General features: G+C 32.4%; 3 protein-coding genes across 3 annotated transcripts; 1 reads left to right on the top strand and 2 right to left on the bottom strand.

The window, feature by feature from the left end:
• Positions 1 to 7,464: 7,464 nt before the first annotated feature.
• Positions 7,465 to 8,836, bottom strand: LOC133676258 (NAC domain-containing protein 83-like). Its single transcript, XM_062097904.1, has 3 exons — positions 8,561 to 8,836; positions 8,169 to 8,467; positions 7,465 to 7,827 (listed from the first exon to the last, which is right to left on the bottom strand). Exons 1-3 carry the CDS (start codon positions 8,739 to 8,741, stop codon positions 7,561 to 7,563), a joined length of 747 nt encoding a protein of 248 aa, XP_061953888.1. The 5' UTR covers positions 8,742 to 8,836; the 3' UTR covers positions 7,465 to 7,560.
• Positions 8,837 to 12,814: 3,978 nt separating this feature from the next.
• Positions 12,815 to 14,222, top strand: LOC133675860 (mitochondrial import inner membrane translocase subunit TIM8-like). The gene is made up of 2 exons (XM_062097382.1): positions 12,815 to 12,985; positions 13,811 to 14,222. Exons 1-2 carry the CDS (start codon positions 12,938 to 12,940, stop codon positions 13,997 to 13,999), a joined length of 237 nt encoding a protein of 78 aa, XP_061953366.1. The 5' UTR covers positions 12,815 to 12,937; the 3' UTR covers positions 14,000 to 14,222.
• A 692-nt stretch (positions 14,223 to 14,914) lies between these two features.
• On the bottom strand, positions 14,915 to 19,192 carry LOC133675859 (probable protein S-acyltransferase 7). Its single transcript, XM_062097381.1, has 5 exons — positions 18,977 to 19,192; positions 18,249 to 18,431; positions 16,748 to 17,044; positions 15,908 to 16,141; positions 14,915 to 15,689 (listed from the first exon to the last, which is right to left on the bottom strand). The coding sequence occupies exons 1-5, from the start codon at positions 19,097 to 19,099 to the stop codon at positions 15,147 to 15,149; spliced, it is 1,380 nt and encodes a 459-aa protein (XP_061953365.1). The 5' UTR covers positions 19,100 to 19,192; the 3' UTR covers positions 14,915 to 15,146.
• Positions 19,193 to 20,503: the final 1,311 nt, after the last annotated feature.

Here is a 20,503-nt window from a genome sequence, read left to right as displayed (position 1 = left end):
TATGTTTGATGGAAATGTTCTGCCCCTGCCCCTGGGTGCTCGGAACTCATGCATGTCCTTATGCCATTTTGATTTAATTCTTCTACCTGGGATGAGTCTTGGTAGACTTCTGTTTGTGCTAAGAAATATTATAAGATTTAGAGGCATATAGGCCCAACAGAACTGCATTGCAGGACAAAAGTGGAGCTCGATATTCCTATGCATGATCATGCTTTATCAGCAGGCATCCGACTGTCATGCATGCAACAGAGCAAATAACAGAAATCATGCAATTAGCATTCTAATTGGAGAACTCCTATCACAGAGCTTTGCATATGGAAAATCGATATAGTACTGCTCACGTGGTTTTATGTGCCGTAATTGCCTCGTAATAGAATTTAGCCAAGTTCATTGTTTGAGTCTTTGAGGTATATAAACTTGCTGTTTGTTTGATATGAGCAAATAGTGAGTACCAATAATATTGACAGTCCGAGATCTTTGATGAAGATTTTGTGGATTTGTCATAAGCATTTTGGAAGAATACATAATTTCTTCCTTCTGTCTCTTGGATTAGAAATAAAATTGCTTTCCAAACAATGGATAAAACAATGAAGTATAGAGTCTCTGGCCTCCTAACAAGGTGGTTAGTAGCAATTGAATTTTTGGAGAAAACCATGAAGTATAATCACCATCATCAACTTTTTCTGACATACCCGCAGATAAAAGTTTTTTTAGTTAGGTTTACTGTCCTTGAAATGAAACCAGTTATTGTAAAGCTATAGCATGCGTCTATCTTCGGGGGGAAAAGTGAATGCACGTCTGAGCAAAGCACAATATATTAGGGATAGAGTGAGGCCTCTTACGAAAGTGGCAGGTATGGAGAGCGGTGGAACTGTATCCTATCGAATTTCAGTCGCATTTTGCTGAAAGATAATATCTGGAGTAGTATTATGGACAGCATCAGATAAGGGCATCTTCTGAGCTGATCAAATTGGCTCAGTTGCTGGAATTCATCAAGGGAACGCTCAGGTTTCCGTTGAAGCCCAAGAATCTGAATATTTGTCACTCGGGATGATAAGTTTTGCTAAACTCGTCCAAATTGCACAGCAGTCCTTCGGAACTTCAATACCTTGTGAATCTTCTATCGAAAGGGCCAAACATCATTAGGAGCTTCAAAAGGTCTTGATGTGTATTCCGCTTCCGTACAACGTCACTTTCAAATGAACACCAGCATCAGATTTATCCAAATTTCGTCAGATCATTGGAAGTTGGGGCAAGGAAAATGGTTGCCTAGAAAACTTTTTCAGAACACAGCATAATATTCATGGCTGAATTGTTAATATGAAACAGAACACTTGATAAAAGAAATTCCCCATCATTGTCCTCGAAATTCCCCATCTAGCAAACTTCGTAATGGATAAGAAGACGAGCTTTGTGATGGCCGCCTGTGCAAGTTGGACAGTAGCATGATTTTAACTTTCAGCTGATTCTTTCCTTTAGGAACGCCCTGAATCTTCTCCCTTTCTTTCCCTTCTTCTTTCCAAAGCTCCCTGAGAGCTGAAGGAGAAAAATGAAGAAAATATAAGCTTTTTTTCAATGAAAGCAGAAGCAATAAAAACTTGATCAGTATGCTCTTTTTTCTAAATCAAGTTTCTGATTTCTTATCAGAGAAAGTTCCAGTACGTAGATGTATCAGTAATTTATCATTACGGTCATTTTGAGAAAGATATAAAGAGGCTCAAGGGTTGCTTATAGAGCTGTTAAGTGTTGAATAAAAGTTTTAAGTAATTAGTTTCTTGCATACGTAAAAACATTTTGATTTATATTTAATTTTATTAATTTAATTAGATAAGATGTGATTAGAAGATTTAAATTATATTAAAGAATCATCTCATCACAAGCCACAAAAATATAGCTTAATTTATAAAAAATTCAAGATAAAATTTTTTAAAAAAAAATATTAAAATGATGATATGTTAGATGACTCTGATTACCTCACAACTTGATTTATAGACTTAGTTAAATTTAATAATTTTATCTTTTAAAAACAATTTTTACTTAGTAATAAGATAAAAATAAATGTCACAATTTCAAGAATCAATCTTAGTTTGTTCGAGATCGTGATAACCCTATATAAATAAGGGGGAAATCATTTATAAAATCTATTTCTTAACTAATCTAATATTAAAAAATAAAATTAAAAAAAATATTTTTAAAAAAAAATTATTATTAATATTAACTAAAATACCAAATTGTCTCTAAAATTACGAATAAGTTAAAGCCCTAAAGTTAAGTTATAAGATTGATTTAAAAAAAAAAAACTTAACCCAATGTTAGTATTGTTTTGCGTTAAAATGTGCATGATCATGTTGATTATGCTACTTCAGGAGAAGTTAATTGATTCATATTCAAAATTAAATGAGTATTTGAAAGTATAATAGTGATTATTTTTTAAAGTGTTTTTTATTTAAAAATATATTAAAATAATATTATTTTATATTTTTAAAATTATTTTTAATATCAGTACATCAAATTAAATCAATCCAAAACTTAAAAAAATTAAATTTTTTTAAATATATTTTTGAAACCTAAAAAAAACCCAGCGCTCAAAGGAAAAAAAAAATGCCTACAAGCTAAGTTCCACCACCTTGCTACTCAAAGGTGGAAAGTTGATCAATTGCCCTCTTAGGTTTAGGCAACAATTCATAGAGAGAGCCATTGTATTCATGAAAGGATAAACTCAGTCTAAATTCAATGCTAGACTCTGGGCCTCTGGTGCCACTTTTACATCATCGATCCTCTTGCGAGGATATGCTCCTGCGATCTTTATCTCTTGGAGAATGATGTCGACTAGACTCTTACCATCCAAAAAGCCATCTTTAAGCAGTTCTTCTAGGAGTTTTCACAGTTGTCCTAAGGTAACGTTTGGTATGGTGTGTTGAACAATATTAATTGAAAATAATAAATAATTATCATGTTTTGTATTTGGACTCCATTGAATTAGACCACATAATTTGATTTATTTTGTATTTAATAGTTATTGGATGGAATAAAAACAACATGCTACAGTGATAATAATACCCTTGTCTTATCTAATATATTTGAAGAGTAGATTATAACATATATTTTAACCCCAAAATTTAATTTAACTTTATCTCTTAAACACAATATATACCTATAGCTTTTTGGTTTTATTTCCATTGAAAAAATGATTAATTTTGGACTGTAGTTATATCTGTTGGACTCATTAATATTTGGTAAATCATTATTTATTATCGTAGTGGTAAATCGTTAATTCAAAACTTGGTTTTGTAAAAATAAAATATAAGGTCGTCTGTAATACGTGAAGTATAGGAAATTCTGTTTTTAAAAATACATTTTATACATAAATAATGAGAAGAATTGGACAAGCTTATTATACACAAAAAAATTTCTTTTAAACCAATCTTGTATGGGATAAAAATTAATTTTTATGCTCTCTAAATTTGGACCAAACCGCTTCATATAAAAATTATCTTATCAAGGATCTTTTTGTGTCGATCGTTCGACACTCACTGAAATATCTAAAATATAATTGTTATATGCATGGACAGGAAAAACTCTGTTGAAGATAGGATGTGGAAGGATATGCTACTGCTTTTACCTCCTTATTTTAGGCCCTCGATGAGGTAAGAAAGCTAATTTGGTATTTGAAGAAAACTAGTCATGCTCCTCCTAAATAACTGGAAAATGTCTGTACAATATTCCAAATGTTCACCGCAGGTTAATAATGCTAGGACACTGAATTAACACCAATTTTGGAGCATGAAAATAGTAGTATTCAGACATGTGAATTGTGTTGCTGTAGTACTGAACAAGGGTTGAGAGTGGTTTCTCCCCAATGAAACTGATCCTAGTTATTAAACTAGTGGATTCATTGATCTAGTACTAGTACTGATTGATCTGGAGTCTAATACTAACTCGAGCAGATATTCTTGCTATATTTAAAAAACCCTTTAGGCAAAGAATTCTTATGCATGTATGTATGTTCTACTTGCATGATCAGCTTTCGAATACTTCACTTCCCACAAGGAAGAATAGCGTGTGTGTGTCTGTGTCTGTGTACCGTGCTTCTTAAGTAAAGCTGACAGAGAAAATATTATAGCATCATAGATTAACTTAGGACATGTAAGCTGACAAAGTACAAGAAAAACATATCCATCAAAGGAATCTAAGATCACTAGAAGTAAAGAACAAAGGTTTAACCTCGAGAAGATTCATGACATGTGGAGGCTATATACGTGCATGCATTGCTAGAATTTAATTACTTTTAGGAACCTGATTCAATAGCTGACTCTTGCTTAATCAAGAAATTAATATAAAGGGATTAAAAGAAACAGATTATTTTAGCCTCAGTTATGCTTGTCCGACTCATGAGTATCAACTTTTGCAAGTACAAAGGTAGTATTTAGGAATTTAACTTTTCAAAATTTCGGAAAGAGACTATATATATTGAAGTGAACCCCATGTGCAGATATTCTTGCTATTATATATATAAGATTCGAAATCATGGCTGGTTCTACGCTTAAAAGGGATTTGCTTTTGCACAAAGTTGATACCACTTGATGTATACATTTGCTCACTTTTTTTTCCTCTTTGAAAATTAAATTTTCTTTATTTAATTCACGGAATCCTTGAGAATTGAATATGAAAAAGTTTAAGTTACATATATTTACTCTATGCAGATCGAATTAATCGTATTGTTTGCCAATAATCGTTGTAATTTAACGACATGTTTACTTTTCTTTTTAAGAGGTCTAGGAAATAACAAAAAAAAATAACAATCATATTGTTTTGATCAACTAAAATATTCAATCACTATTACTATTACGTTGTTAGAGAATAATATAAATCATATCTTGAAATCTCACTTAACAGTTTAAGTTATTTGATGAGATAGTTCTTTAACATGGTATTAGAGCCTTGATAACCAAGTAGTCACGAGTTCATATCTCATCATCCTCATTTATTTTATAAAAATTAATCATAAGATAGTGTGGACCTGTGCAAGTTTCAAGTTTAAAGAGCTTTCATTTGAGGGGGGTGTTAGAGAATAATATAAATCATATCTTGAAATCTCACCTAACAGTTTAAATTATTAGGTTAAATTGGTTCTTTGACATGTGTTTGGTTAATATCTCATAACAAAAAATAAAAATAAAAATAAATAAAAACAATTGAAAAAACAAATATATATATATATATATATATATATATATAGAGAGAGAGAGAGAGAGAGAGAGAGAGAGAGTAGAAAGGTTGTGTTTGTTTACGCAGCATCAGTTGCGTTTTGAAGAAACCACAATTTTATGTTGTTTGGTTAAAGTGAAAAGCAGTGTTTTTAGTTGATGGGACCCACTGAAAATCACATAAAACGCAGGTAGGAGATAAACAAGTTATACCTGCTTTGCCGGCACTGTTCACTTTTATTAAGTGAATAGTGTGCTCTGCACATTTGTTGCATATTTGTTTGTGTTATACGTGGACAGTGCAGTGAAAATCACTGCACTGTTCACGTGAGCAGTAAAAATCTATTTTTTAAAAGATATATTTTATTAAAAAAAAATTAGTGTTTAATATTATTTAATGACACTGTATAAATTAGAAAGAGATCGCATGATAGCGTAACCTTTGCAGAATTTGATCGTAATTCCAATTTTGTTCATAATGATATTTTACTTGATTTTGTTGTACGCTCAAAAAATTATTGAAACTGTAGTCCTTGTCGGATGAATTTCATACGTGATGAAATTATAGATAGTTTAATGGAACAATAAAAAATATTTTATATAAAGTATTATTTATTTCATGATATAATAGCAGTAATTAAATCTACAATATTTAAATTAAAAAATTATCAATATTAATATATATTTTTTAAAATTATTTTATAACTTTAATTTCAAAAGCATTCTTAACCAAACACATTAAACTATTTTTTGTTCAACCTCAATTTTAACCACAGTTTTAACCAAACATCTATTTTTTCAAACCAACTTCAACTAAAAATACTTTTTATAAAACAATTTTTTTCAAACCATAACTATAATAGCTACTGCAATACTAAACAAACTCTTAAACCTGACCTGACTGTCGACTGCTTCAAAATAAAAAAAAATCAAATTTTTATATGATACCCTCTCTTTGGAAAATCCATTGTCTTCTGATATCATTAACAGTTTAAGATTCTTGGAATATATTTTCCTTTTTGTTGTCAGGGAGAGGTTCTAGCTCAAAGGGGGACACCCCTTCAAGGATGAGCATATGTATAATGCTGTGAAAATCATGGGTTGATTTATAAACTTATATGATTTTATAAGTTAATAAATATCTAATATGTAAAATCAAATTAAAAATTTAAAAATCAATAAATTCGATCAAACTTAGTAAAATCAATAAATTCAAACTAATTTTATAAGTTTAAAAGAAGTATAAAATTGTGTAATTTGTATCTTAGCATTTTTATCATTCCAAATTTATATCTTGCAAAATTTATGTAATCTAATAATTAAATATTTGATTCTGATTATAATTATTATAATTTTTTTAATGATATAAGTTATGGTGGATTTTATTTTTATAAAATGAAAATACATATTCATTCTTATAGTTTCTTATATAAACAATTAACATATCAATTGTCATATTCCTTTGTTTTAACTGCCAAGTTTATAGAATAAAAGTTATAAATTAGCATGCTTAACTCTTAAAGTAATTAATGTTAAATGACCTATTAAAATTTGAAGAGATTCATTTCTTGTAAATGATGAAATAAGTGAGTTGATTTGTTCAAAAAATAGAGGAATCAATATAAAAAAATAAAAGTGTTTGGATTTTTCTATTATTTAATTTATTTTTATTTTAATTGTGTTATAATGTTAATTACTATTTGACTTAATTTGTTAATATATAATTAGTTAAAATATTTTATTTATAATTTTACAAATCGAGTTTATGATTCAAGTTTATATTATATAGTTCATATCATATAACAAAAAATATATTTTTTAAAATCTTGGATGGATGCTAATGCTATCTCATATTTGTAACCACATCAAAATGGATAGATAAAACCTGGTGAATTTCCTTTTTTTATCGGAAGTAATAAAGCCTCACATGATTTTCACCGCATTTTGAGTCTGCAAATATAAACCACCGATATTCCTGCAGGTAATTTATCTTCCAAGAAATTGCTATGAAATTTTCTTGAATATAAGCAATATATCTTCTCTTTTTTTTGTTTTATATATCTAGCGTCGCGGGCTCGCGGTGATTATTTACCCTCAAGAAAAGATAATAATGATTTATTTGGCAAAAGTGAAGAAATAAAATTTTTTTATCTCTTATCAATAAAATATGAATGAAGAGTCATTATCTAGTTTTTTTTGGATTTTTTTTTTAGATGTATTTTTTATTTTTTATTTATTTTTTTTTTGGTACGGGAACTTAAAAATGTATTACAACACCTTTAACAAACTGAAGACAGGAGATACAAAGATAATGAAAAAAACATGGATGCCTATGATTCTTGACATAATATGTTCAAAAGAAATTGTGGCTACTGTTTTGCTCATCATCTTCTTCATTTGAAGAGATATCAGTTATACTGCTAGAGTTCGAAGATGACGATGAAGAAGATGAAACTGAATAAAAAACAACCTCATCTCTCGCCATAGAATCAAAAAATCTTGGCTGAGTTCGCCTAGCATTGTTATTTGTACAAGTTTCAATTATCTCATTTCTTGTTCCGCCTTTGTTTTTCAGGAATACTCGGCATACGACCCATTTATCCAGTTGATAAGAAGAATTCTGCAGAGAACATCAGACTTAATGTTATTCAGTAAAAACAACTCTTTTTTACACTTCAACTCTTTTCTTCCTTTAACTTTGCAGATTAATGCTTTTACTTGTATTTTTAAAAACTCTTTTGTAACCAGGATACCATTGACTCAACGGTAGACAGGTCTTTGGATAATTAAAACACCCCGACTATTATAAAAAAAAAAAAATCAGTAAAAACAAAGAAAAGTGATCGACATTTTTAACTCAGAAACTATAAAATATGAATTTTTTTTGTTGGCCTGAGAAGCAAAACCTATTAATGCAGACAGTATAGTGCTGCATAAAATATGTAAAAATTAATAACTTGCCTGGGCTGAATTCTGTGTCTGTGGAAAATTGCAATCTGTAGTTTCTTCTCCTGCATTAACAAGGCGATATTCATGCATGACCCAATCAGTTCTAGACCCATGTGTCGCCTTCCCTCTATAAAAAACAAGAGTCTTCTTCATCCCCACAACATGGTTATTCTTCCAGCTCGAAGAAATAATTTGTTTGTCTAAGCCAGTTGCTTTCCAATAACCTGAAGCACTACTCCTATTGACTCTATTTCCATTTGGATACTTGGTCTCCTTGTTGCTGAAGAAGTATCTTTCTTGCTCCATATCACCTATAACACATGCATGATTACTTCTTTTAACTTCCAATGCAGGGAGAGGTTTTACAGGCAAAATATTGAAGAATATTATAACATTAGACTAACCTGGCAACTCCCAGGGATCATACTTGCAGACATTGACCTCGTGAATGACTGAAGCAGGCAATGGCCATGAAAGGATTTTGCGTTTAAGGTACTGAAAGACAAGCTCTTCATCAGTTGGTTGGAAACGAAAACCAGGAGGCAATCTGATCATTCCATCTCTAACAAGGTTGAGCTTTTCCATACTGAATACTCTCTTGAAAGGAAATTGGCCTTTGGCAGCTCAAATAAGGTAATGTGTAAACGACCAAAGGCAGCTATTTGCAGCGCACAGAGAGAAAGTCGAGTTGGGTGGGTTGGAGGAGCTAAGAGAGGGCTCTTTATAGTAATTGTGGTGTTGATGGCATGTGTAAAGGCAGCAATATTTTTACTGGAGACTCTACAGCAACGAAATATGTTAATTTGACAAAAGTTACTTAGCAATTGATTAAAAAAATGAATTATTTACCACTTCATGATTGACATCTGTTGAAAATATTAGCTATTGCTAATTATACTCTTAATCAGTTTAAAGACTTGACAATTTTACCTTGATTAGTCAAATATTAATCAAGTTTAACTTTAAAATTAAGAATAAATACAGGGTTTTTTCTCTGAAAGAAAAAAAGATTTATAAGACCTTGACTGCTATAGAATGCCCACTCTAAATGTTTGCAAACATAAATTACTTCTTCTATCTCATTTTTCCTCTGTTAAAAAAATAAATAAATAAATTGGAGGTTCATTCGGTGTTAAGTTACACGATGATTACCTCATTAATTTGATCTAAAAAAACCCAAAGTATTAGAAGTCGTAAATTTAACCACTAAATTGCGTTTACTTCTCGTGCTTTTACTGAAATATGAAGCATCCAACGTGCTTAATTAGGTCACAAATGTTAAAGACGTGCAAGTAAACAAAAACCCTTTTGTCAATGGACATTAACAGGGTTGAATTTAACTGAGGAACAAAGGATATATAGGATATTGCTATGTGAAAGGTCGGTCCTTTTTCATAATTATATTCGCAAGTTTTTTCAAGTTCGGGATATAGACCCGAACCTCGTAAGAATGAAGTCATATGATGTCATCCTTACTTATTCTATTTACGAAAGTGAAAAAATAAATAAATAATTATATTAGTGAAAAAAGAATCTGCTTCTTGCTTTGCATATACATCTCTACTTGAAAGTCAACAATTTTCCTAGAAGCTCTCAGCGTTGTGTCGTCCCTGATGTTAACGTTATATATGAATGCAGCAAGATTTCTTCAAGGATAAAGATTTTAAATTAATTAATCAAGAGAAGATTAAGATCAAATTAACTAGAAGATTTAGTTTTGATTGATATACAAAATGATATTCGCTTGATGTCATCTTAAATGTTATTTCATGGGAATAATTAGTGAAATCATATAAGCTATTAATTTATATAATTAACAGTCCCTTAATTAATTTCTTACCCTCTTCCCCCCACCCACCCCAAAAAAAAAAGTCAGTCTAGGTGATAATTAAGGTCTTATTCTTTGACGGGATGTTTTTTGAACGGAGAAATTAAATTCCATGGACTAAATAATTTCCTTTCCTGCCATTGCACTCTTATAGATGTATACCACGCCAAGGTAGAATGATCATATATACAAGTGACTTGCAAAGTTACAAAATGATTTCTTACCCGTAATTCCTTTTCTTATATTGCTTCTACTTTTCTTCCACCTCCAAGTCCTTTTTTCCTAGCTCTGGACTTTGAATTTAAAGCATTTTTTTTTCAAAAAAACTATGTATAAACAAATTAAAGAACTTCAATAGTGCTAAAGAGCCTCAAGTCTTCATCACTTTCCAGAGTGGATAAATTTAGTTTATGCACAAACGTTCTAGCCATCATCAATTCTTTTTACAAACATGTCTACCTTGAGGTGTTTTAAAGAGCCCACATGAGTTTTTTAAGTGTAATATATTGCTAAAGTTATAGAGAATTACTTGGTTTTTTTTAGAATGAAACTATAGAAAAGACAAGACTTGAAACAAAGATATAGCGTTCCTCTTCCCAATTTTGCAAGAGAATTAAATGTCTTCGAGTTTTTGAAATATTTTAATGAGATATAATATTTGAAGGGAAAAAAAAACCCATAAAAAGTCATGCTTTTATAAGATTAAAGCAAAAGCCTTGAAAAGGATAAAAAGTCAAAGAAGGTGACCATATTTCCTAAGGAGGACATGAGGATCGGTACTTTTCTTCATTGCGAAGATGTTGCTTTTCTCTCTCCATGAAATCTTGATTGGGAATTTGAGATCCTCCCCCAGTGAAAGCAGCTACTTTGTGTACATGGTTGATAGCCGTTGCTTGAGACTACAGCAACAAAAGATATACATTTTTGTGACCTTTAGAGCCTGCAATTCTTTCATACGAATACTATTTATATCGTTAAATATTGCCTTTTAGTCTTTCCAGTACAAGCAATTTCTTTTCATGATTGTTTTTATTAAACATAGCGTATAATCCTGAGGAGTGTAATTTAATTGGTCAGGTTATAAATTTACTTTTTAAAAATCATTAATTTGAGTCTCACAAACCTCAAAGTTATTAGAGATTTACGTGGTTGTTAACTTCAGGGCCCGTGAAATTAGTCAAGATACATACAAGCTGGCCCAGACATCCACGTTAATAAAAAAAATAAAAAATATCAAAAGAATAAACAACAACACAATTCAATAATTCAATGTGATTAAGAAAAGAAATTTCACTATGATCAAATTCAATACAACATTGACAATCTAGAAAAATAGGCCCAAAAATAGACCCAAGCGTATACCTATAAGGAACATGTCTTAAACCTAACAATCCTAATCCTACAAGATTTTCAATTCAATTGCCAAAACCAACCTAAGCCTGTAAGGCTTCCATTAGAAGTGACTTTGTCAAAGTATCAGCTGGAATATTTGTAATTGCCAATCTTTCTCACAACAATGCTATCCAAAACAATAACATCTCAGAAAAAATGGTAACTAACATCAATGCGCTTAATTTGTCCTTTCATGGCGCTTGCGATCTCTTACAAGATGCATGGAATTTAGATTATCATAATTAAAGCACGATAATGATAATCATATTAATTTTGATTACAACTGAGTTCACCAGTCAAATAACTTATTTGGTTGTTTTAGTAATTATCAAGTATCCTACGTCTAGAGATCATATATAAAGATCATACTCAAGTTTTTCTCATGTTATTATATATTGGAAATTTGGGACCCCAATTAATTGGATTGTGGGTTAAATTGAGTGGGAGTCATTAGATTGGGGATTCGATTGGAAAAATTGTTTGTTGATGTGACCTAATTGAGAATTAATGGGGTCGGGGTTGGTGGTATAGTTGTCCCTTTTCCTCAGCTAGTTAATTTCAAACCATAATTTCTTTGACGATGATGACTAGAGAAGAAAGACGAACCCCATTGCATAAAAGAACCATTAGATCGAAAGGCATGATCACTTCTTTTTACTATTATTTTGATCAGTATGTATGATTAACCTCTCTTTATCAGGCGTCAATTAGTGGTTATTTGATGGTTTTTTTTTAAAAAAAAGAAAAAGGTGATGCTTAATGCATAAGAAAGTTTGTTTATGCTAACACATGATCATGGACCTCGGAGCACACTTTTCGTTCCATGAATGTGCGAGTCCACTTTATCTAAATTTATAAAAAAAAATTAAAAAAATAAAATGATATTATTTTAATAAAAAAAATAATTAATAGATTAAGTATCAGGTTTTGATCATATCAGGATTTTTAATCGGATTCACGGATTAACTTTAATTTTTTACTAGATCAACTTGGATTTTGAACCAGATTAGCCAATGTTATTTTGAGGCCATTTGGGAACGCAGTGCAAACGCGTTCCTAAAAAATTCAAAAAAATTAAAAAAAAATTAATTTTTTTTATATTTTAAATCGTTTTGATATGCTGATATCAAAAATAATTTTAAAAAATAAAAAGACATCATTTTAATGTATTTCAATATAAAAAACACTTTAAAAAATAACAATAATCACACTATCAAATAAGCCCTCAGCTTCTTAAAAAAAAAATCACATGAATGATGGGTTGAATCTCTAAGGTTAAACCAGATATTTTTTAATTGATTTTTTTTGGACCCGGGTTAGGCTCCAGAGTCTCGGGTTGAACTGCGTTTGTTTGGGTTGTAAATGTAGAAAATGAGAATTGCTAAAGTATTTTGGCAGCCCATTGAATATAAGCCCAAGAAGCATTTACTAACCGCTTTCCTACTATTTCTTTTGGTTCCAAAGAGAAGCTCTGGCTTAGGGTTTTGAAGGAAGCGGTCGTCAAACAAAAGCAGGGTTTTAGGCTAGCTACCCAGATAGAAAAATCAAAGAAACTAAAACAATGGATCCTTCATCAGTTAACTCAGCTGAATTGGAACGATTCCTTAATGTAAGTATAGAATCCCTCTTTCCCTTTTCACAAACTCCCACCTTTTATTTTCTTGAGCTTGATTTTTTGAATGATTTACACTTGTGGTTTTTATTTTCTTCGTAAGAATATGATTTAGTCTTTGATTCGTTAAAGGCCTCAACTTTTTGGTCATTACTACCACTTCATTGTTTTGTTGTCTGGTTAACGTAATTTGTATCTTAATCTTTGTACTGTATTGAGTTGTTATTGCAAAAAAACTCAAGCTTGATCGGGTAATTGATTTGGTTGGATAATTTGAATAATGGGGTTAGTGGAAAATTTTGTGTGTGGGATTTTTTGCTGATATGACGAGTAAACTCAATTTTTGTATGTACAGTTTCGGTATATTATTGGTGTGGATAATATTCTTGATGAATTTCCTCGTATAGTACTGTGTTGTTGGTTCTTATTTCTTTCTGAGGGAAGGTTCTGATGCGGTTTTATGTTATCACACTAAATTATAAACGATTTGATTTGCTTCGTGCAGAATTCAGAACTGTCATTTGGTATCATGGGCTTAATTGTATGGGTAATTGTGCTATTTTATGAGTAACTATGATGTGATAAATTTGAGATTGCATGTTTGGTTAGAACGGAGAGTTAACAGGGAGACTAGTGGAGGGGAGTGTTGTTTTTTTGGTAATTCGAGTATCTTAAGGAATACAAATGTTGGGGGCCGTTATTTTGTAATTTAAGTCTCTTAAGGTAGTGTGGGATGGTTGCTGTCATCACCTTTCTGGATCTTTGATATTTTACAATGATGTATGTGATTCTGACTTTGGAATGATTTTTTTGGTTTTGCAGCAAGAGAAGGAAAGAGCAATGGTTAATGAGATGGTGGCAAAGCTTACAAGTGCATGCTGGGACAAATGCATCACAAGTTCACCGGGGAGCAAGTTCAGCTCAAGTGAATCATCTTGCCTTTCTAACTGTGCTCAGCGTTATATGGATATGAGTCTTATCATTATGAAACGCTTCCAGTCCATGAACTAATTTCAAGAAAAATTGGCCTACTGTACTGGTTTGCAAGTTGCAACTGCGCTCTAGCTTCAATCATTAGTGGATTACAGTAGCTGAAATGCCTTGCATTTTTGGAACTAAATCTCATATTTCTCTCTTGATTATCTTTACATCAACTTCTGTATTTTAAACACCATGGAATTATTATCTTCCCATCATTTGATGTTGCATAAATGATGTCCTGTTGCTTTCAGAACGCTTTCTTTTTTGTCTTAAACCTGTGCAGTTGCGAGTAGTGGGGTGTTGTAATTAGCTCAAGTTGCAGGAAGCAAATACATTTAATTACACCGGTATTTCCTAGTGTTCACAAGCCAGCCTGAGTGGAACCACAGAAGGGGAGGTAAAAGCAGCTGGTGGTGCTTGTTGAAGGCTACTACTCATTGCTGTTTAGGTGGATGGTAAATTCGTGGCATTTGCTTAATGGCATAATTCTGACTGCCATGGTGAAAGTGTGCAGCTTTTCTCCTCATTTCTATTTTCAAAAGTTTAGTTAGTCTCAAGCCTTCTTAGTCACTGTTAGAATTAAAATCCTTAACTTCCATTGAAGTAAGCTTTAGTTTCAAAAACTGATCTCTAACTTTACGGGAGATAACCCTTTTCTCTTTCTGAACTGCTACTCTCTCAAAGAAAGGCGCAAAGCGACTCCTTGACTATTGCTAGATTTCTAGCTGTGGAACCTCAAAGGTTAATGCAACTGAAGGGATGTAAATTAACACTCTTCACAAGAACCAGTGAATTGAACAAGCATGCCTTCGCCTTTTGGTTTCAACGTTAACGAGTCTTAGGGCAGCGGGTATAGGAAGAAGGTTTTGTAGTGTGAAAGATCACTAGTGTTTACTGGAAGGTTCAAAATAATATTCTTTTAAGATACATCAAAACTTCAATATCTGGCAAAACATTAAAATTAGGAATCACTTCTACTCATGCACAGGCAAAGGTGCCCACCAAAAAAGTATGACACAATTACAACAACTAAAACCGCAAACCCATTGAAACAGATCATTATAAACAAGGAAGAAAGTACGGTTGGGGGGGGGGGGGTAATGGCCAGCCAATACAATAGAAACACTTCTTTTTTTTTTTCTTTTTTTTGTCTCGTATAATCAATCTTCTTTTCATTTTACAACCTAGTATGCCTCTTAGACTGTTGGGCATCTGATGTCAAGTTGTCACCACTGCCACTAGCCATCCGCTTTGATTCCCCTGTTCCAGCTGCTAAAGCAAGAACATCAGGTGATATATCCCAGCTGCCACTTTTTCTACCCAAACTAGATCGTCTGGAATGCATGACGCTGCGCCCTTCCATACCCTGAGGGGGGAGGATCCTGCTTAAATCTGGAGAGACATCAGGCAATCCACGATCCTCATGCAGACTGTCATCATTTCTTGCTGTGCCATTATAATCATCATCTCCTGAAGCCTCGTCCCACACTGGCTTCCTCCCCATTTCTATGTCACCGGCAGATTTTTCCACGCTTGAACTGACAAAACTACTAGCTACCATTCTAGGTGGAATGGCAGGTTCCTTTGGTACTTTTGCCCTGAAACTGTTCTTAGATGGAGGGATGCTAGAGCAAAATATCTCCTTGAAGTTCTCAATCAATCCTCTGTCAAATGGGTTAGCTAGCCCATCATACCGGTATCTAAAATTCTCATAAGTAGACTGCCAAAACACAAAAAGCAAGAAGTTTGGGAAAACGAGCATATCACATAAAACATGAAGAATGGCATGGTTTTCCAGGGAAAGATAAATATCTACTATAGAAGCAAAATGCATTGAGTTGCAAGGGAAGGGATGTGATGGGAAACAATTTTAGGTGAGACGAGTTTTTGCATGAGGATATTGACCCAAAAGTGTGACTTGTAGGAAGAGTTTCTTACTTGATTTTTACTGATGAGGTATGAATGGAACAAGGTAAGACCACCAACAAACCAAACTGAAATAAAGGTGTAAATCACTAGAGCAATAGAGGCAGGAGTCTTAGACATTGCTTTCCAAATTGACGTCCCCTCGCTATTCATGATCCTCTTAATGTAGACCCAGCAAAATGCGTGTACATATAAGCAAATAATTGTTGAAGTAAAGACAAACATGAAGAAGAACCGGTAGTTCCGCTGCACCCAAAAACAGAAAGACAAATCCCGGTTTAGAAAAAGATCACTACGAACACACAAATTCATGTGATGCCAAAGTTCAGCGTTATTTTGCCAGTGCAAGTACTAGCTTGAAAGCAAACTGAAAGATAGTGAGGTCAACTACAAAAATTCTCTAAATAAAGACACATTCAAGAATATCATCATCAAACAAACACAAATTTGACAAAAGTGTGGCACAACCTAAAAGTAAAACTGGAAAGAATTTCTTGTGATCTTGATTTTTTATCAATTCAAAGTTTGAAGCTATATAGCAAGAAGGCTATCTTCTTATTTTTGTACCAACACTGGCTAACCGTAAATTATTGGTTTCATTCCACCATGGAACAATGATGCCAAATACTTTCCCTCATTAAACCCGTGTTTCAGTAATAACATAGTGTGTATATCTCTTTCTTTTGGATGGGGAACAACAAATCCCAATATGGTTGATAATGACAACTCACAGAATCCTAAACACCACACTCAATGCACGACAGAAACTTTCTTGTGTTCTCAGAGTTCTGAAGATGCCACTAGTTAAGTTTTAAGAGCAAAGAAATGCCAGATGGAAGAATGATCATTTACCAATCCAATACACTGACCAACCCAAGGGCAATGATGGTCAAATCTTTCCACACAGTTGTTGCATATGGAACAGTGAGAACATCGTGGGGGCCTATAAAGCATGCAGGTATCACAGTACTTGGTCTTCACAGTTATCCCATTGATGATGACATCCTTTGTGCGTGGCAAACGGAAAGGTGGGGTTTGGCCAGGAGTAAGTGGAGTGTTCCCTTCATAACCTTCCGGCTCTGGAGGATGAGCATTACGAGGTATTATACCAGGATCTCTTCCTGATGTTAGCAGAAGAAAGGTTAAATCCTGCGAGAACAAACACATCCATCAGTTAAAAGCACAGGACTATCTACAAACTTCTTTTTGCCAACCTAGCCTCTATATTTATTATTTCAAGCAACTCCAACAAAGTTTTGATGATCAAATACAAAAATGTGTGCAAACAATCCCCAAACTGGTTGGGATTGATTGTACAGATCTTTTTCTATATTTTGGGCTATTTAGGATCAACTTTTCAGTAATATATTGTGATAAAAAAAATACTTCTTTATCATGTCAAACCCAAATTATTTTGATCTGGCTTTTTCTTTTTGTGTGTGTGCGTGTCCTTCCGCTAGTCAAATTGAATCACTGTTTTGCATTGGTGCATTGATAGGTTAATGCTGTAATCACACCATCTAACAGATCCTCCCTCAACTTATCCTCAGTAGATACTGCATCAAATTTCCTATGATATACTTGTTTCATATTTAGTCTTTTTTATATATATTTCCACATATGCATCTTAATTTATATTATCATATATGCACATTTCTGGACACGCTGCTTATTCGCTCCACGTACTCTTTTATGGTTTGAATTAAGAGAATTATCTAACTTCAATGTCAAGAATCCAGATAAGAACACACAACAAACACCCCAAATCCCTGATCCCCTCCAACCAAAAGTAAGGAAACCCCAAAGAGGACACATTGTTGACAATTTTAACATGCAGCTAGAGATCTCTTGCAACAGGAGCAGAATGGATGTTCCTGGATAAAGTACTCCTATTGTGTTAGGATAATCAAATAGGGTCTCAATATAATTCACATCCATGTCAGCACATGAAAATTTTCTAACTTACATAAATTCATTTCTATACTGGCCAATTGACGTGTGTGGAGATATGCTACTGTAACAGAAGCAACAAACTAAAGCCAGTGGTTATATGCTGTCACTGGTATATGCATGCGCCACCTTATAACCTTTATTCATGTACTAACTTGATTGTTCCACAATATTCCGTATACTAGGGCTTCAAAACAGTCTAGTTAATCATCTAACTTGCTTTTAAAGATGAAAATTAAAATGAAGACTCTGTGATTGGCATAACATGGCAACTGCTATCTATTTAAGCTTTGAACTAACTCGTCATAACAATTAGCTGAAATCATTGTTAAGCGTGGAACTTCAGCAAACAGGAGCATGAAAAATTTAAAACAACAGAACTTAAGAAAGGAAAACAACTCACTAGTAATGTCAGAAAAACGACAAAGACTACTATTGATATTCCCAGGTGATGAGAAAAATCATCTATCAGCTTTCTTGCTACGAAGACACAGAAAACAACAGCTGGAACCACAATAAGAAAGATGGTTAACAGAATAGATCTTGCATCCGGTCCAAATATAAGCCTCCCCTGAAGCAAAAATGTCTGCCAACAAAACAACCAACTGTGGCGTTACGCAATTATCAACCCATTACCAACATGAACAAAGAAAAGAAAAAACACTAGTAATAAAAAAAAAAATCGAAAAATAGTGGTAATATCTACATTATGCTTTCACATCTTTGAATCAACAAACAGAAAAGGCCATGATACCATAAGTTATTTTTTCATTAACCCCAGCATAAGTTCTATAAAAAACTGAATCTAGAATTTGATTCACAAAAGTAAAAAAAAAAACAGCTGCAAGCAACCCAAATTCAGTTACTCATTCAACAAACTAATCCCTACCCATTTCACAATCAGCCTGCTATTTGCAAAAAAATTAACCAAGTGAACCATAAACAGAAGTTGCAAGCAAAAATAACTCAAATTGACCGCTAACTTCAACCAAAAAAAATAGAAAAATCTCATCTTTTTTCTCCTTAATTCAATTCTTAAACACCCCAAAATCCAATCTTTATCCTCAATCTCACAAAGCTTCACACTTTCCTAAACAAAAACCCATAATTTAAAACTTGAATTTAGCTTACATTACTGCCTTTCCATGTCTGGTAAGTCATTAGACCCTCCCCATCGTCACCATCAACAGCGGAGTCTACCGTACCTCCGCCAGCCGGATCCGGAGGAGGTGGGACCACATACATGTCTCTCATTCTCCTCTGTTCTCTCTGTCAGGTCAATTCTGTACAGCTGCAAAACTTTGCAAAGCAAAAATGAAAAGGAAAGAAAGAAAAGCTAATAAAGGCGGCTCTTTTAATACTACTGTAAAATAAAAAGAAGGGACTATTTGACTTTTTCTTTGTTTTTATTCAAAAGACAAACGGGGTTGGTGGGGCCAGGATCATGTTATGATATTATGATTTATGAGGTGGCTAACCACTACAGACTACGGCGTTTATGGGCCATTAACCGTCGCACTCGAGCTGGTCAGCTAAGTAAATAGCAGAGTATAAAATATTCTACCATCCAATCATTTCAAGTTTATTAATAATTTAAAACAATGTTTCACTTTCTTTTCCTCTGTTCTTGGTTAAATTATGTTACTAGGGCAGTTAATTATCTTCTTTTTTCGGTGATTCTATAGCCAATAAATCATTGAATAAATAGTACTAGAAAGGAATCTTTCAAATTTTAAAATTACCAGTCTCTTCCTATGTCAAGTGTGCGCGCCCTAAGATGGTTTGTTTTCAAATATTTTTTTATCTCTTTAATGATTGTGAGGTGGAACATGGTATTGTTAAACATAATAAAATACCACTAGATAGATGATCAAGTTAATTGGTGTGGTAAATTGCATTATTGTCATTAAACTTGATTTAACTAATAGGAGTTCAAACTTTCAATAAATAAATAAAAATATAAATATAAATATAAATAAATATAAAGATTAAGAGGAGTTGACGCATTTTTTAGAAGATTTACTATTGATAGCTAAGATATTCCTATTGGTAGTATTTCAAGATAAAAATAATAGATATATGAAAAATAAATAAATAAATAAAGATATTATCATGTTTAGTTGAAAGTACAAAAAAAAATATATTTAAAAAAAAATAGAATGAGTAACTATATTTTCTAAACTAAAATTATATAGAGACATGTTATTAATTTCTCATTATGATAGATTAAATGTTATAATAGTTGACTGCAAGAAATCATTGAGCCAGAGATTTAAGTTTTGAGTTTCGCTACATATTCATTAATAATATGATGCGATAAAAGTATCCTTTTATATATATAACTTCATAATTCATTATCGTGATTTGTCACATAAAGAATATCAATCTTGAATTTTAAGCTTTTATATCCAATTAAATTGTAAGTTTTCAACAATATCTTGATTTAAAAGCATAATTTAAGAATAGATCATTATGCTAATTGAATATTTTTTTTGAAATTCAAAATTATCTCACAATTACAAAATTCAAACAATATTAATTATCATAACCCAATCTATTATGCGCAATCTAAGATAATTAAACTTGTTCATGCTCAATTTACATGATGGTTAAAAAAAGTTATAATTTTTTATATATATAATTAGGATTTAATCTTAG

Source organism: Populus nigra, chromosome 16, assembly GCF_951802175.1.
Source record: "Populus nigra chromosome 16, ddPopNigr1.1, whole genome shotgun sequence".
Taxonomy (NCBI): Eukaryota; Viridiplantae; Streptophyta; class Magnoliopsida; order Malpighiales; family Salicaceae; genus Populus; species Populus nigra.
This window is presented reverse-complemented; position numbering and strand designations above follow the sequence as displayed.

Excerpts from the sequence above, each read along its gene's own strand:
- LOC133676258 (XM_062097904.1), bottom strand. The coding sequence starts at position 8,741 with ATGGAAAAGCTCAACCTTGTTAGAGATGGAATGATCAGATTGCCTCCT. Across the intron at positions 8,468-8,560 it reads TGATCCCTGGGAGTTGCCAG|GTGATATGGAGCAAGAAAGA; the intron begins GTTAGTCTAATG and ends CATGTGTTATAG. Across the intron at positions 7,828-8,168 it reads AGACACAGAATTCAGCCCAG|AATTCTTCTTATCAACTGGA; the intron begins GCAAGTTATTAA and ends TGTTCTCTGCAG.
- LOC133675860 (XM_062097382.1), top strand. The coding sequence starts at position 12,938 with ATGGATCCTTCATCAGTTAACTCAGCTGAATTGGAACGATTCCTTAAT. Across the intron at positions 12,986-13,810 it reads AATTGGAACGATTCCTTAAT|CAAGAGAAGGAAAGAGCAAT; the intron begins GTAAGTATAGAA and ends TTGGTTTTGCAG.
- LOC133675859 (XM_062097381.1), bottom strand. The coding sequence starts at position 19,099 with ATGAGAGACATGTATGTGGTCCCACCTCCTCCGGATCCGGCTGGCGGA. Across the intron at positions 18,432-18,976 it reads AGACATGGAAAGGCAGTAAT|ACATTTTTGCTTCAGGGGAG; the intron begins GTAAGCTAAATT and ends TTTTGTTGGCAG. Across the intron at positions 16,142-16,747 it reads TTGGTCAGTGTATTGGATTG|CGGAACTACCGGTTCTTCTT; the intron begins GTAAATGATCAT and ends TTTTGGGTGCAG.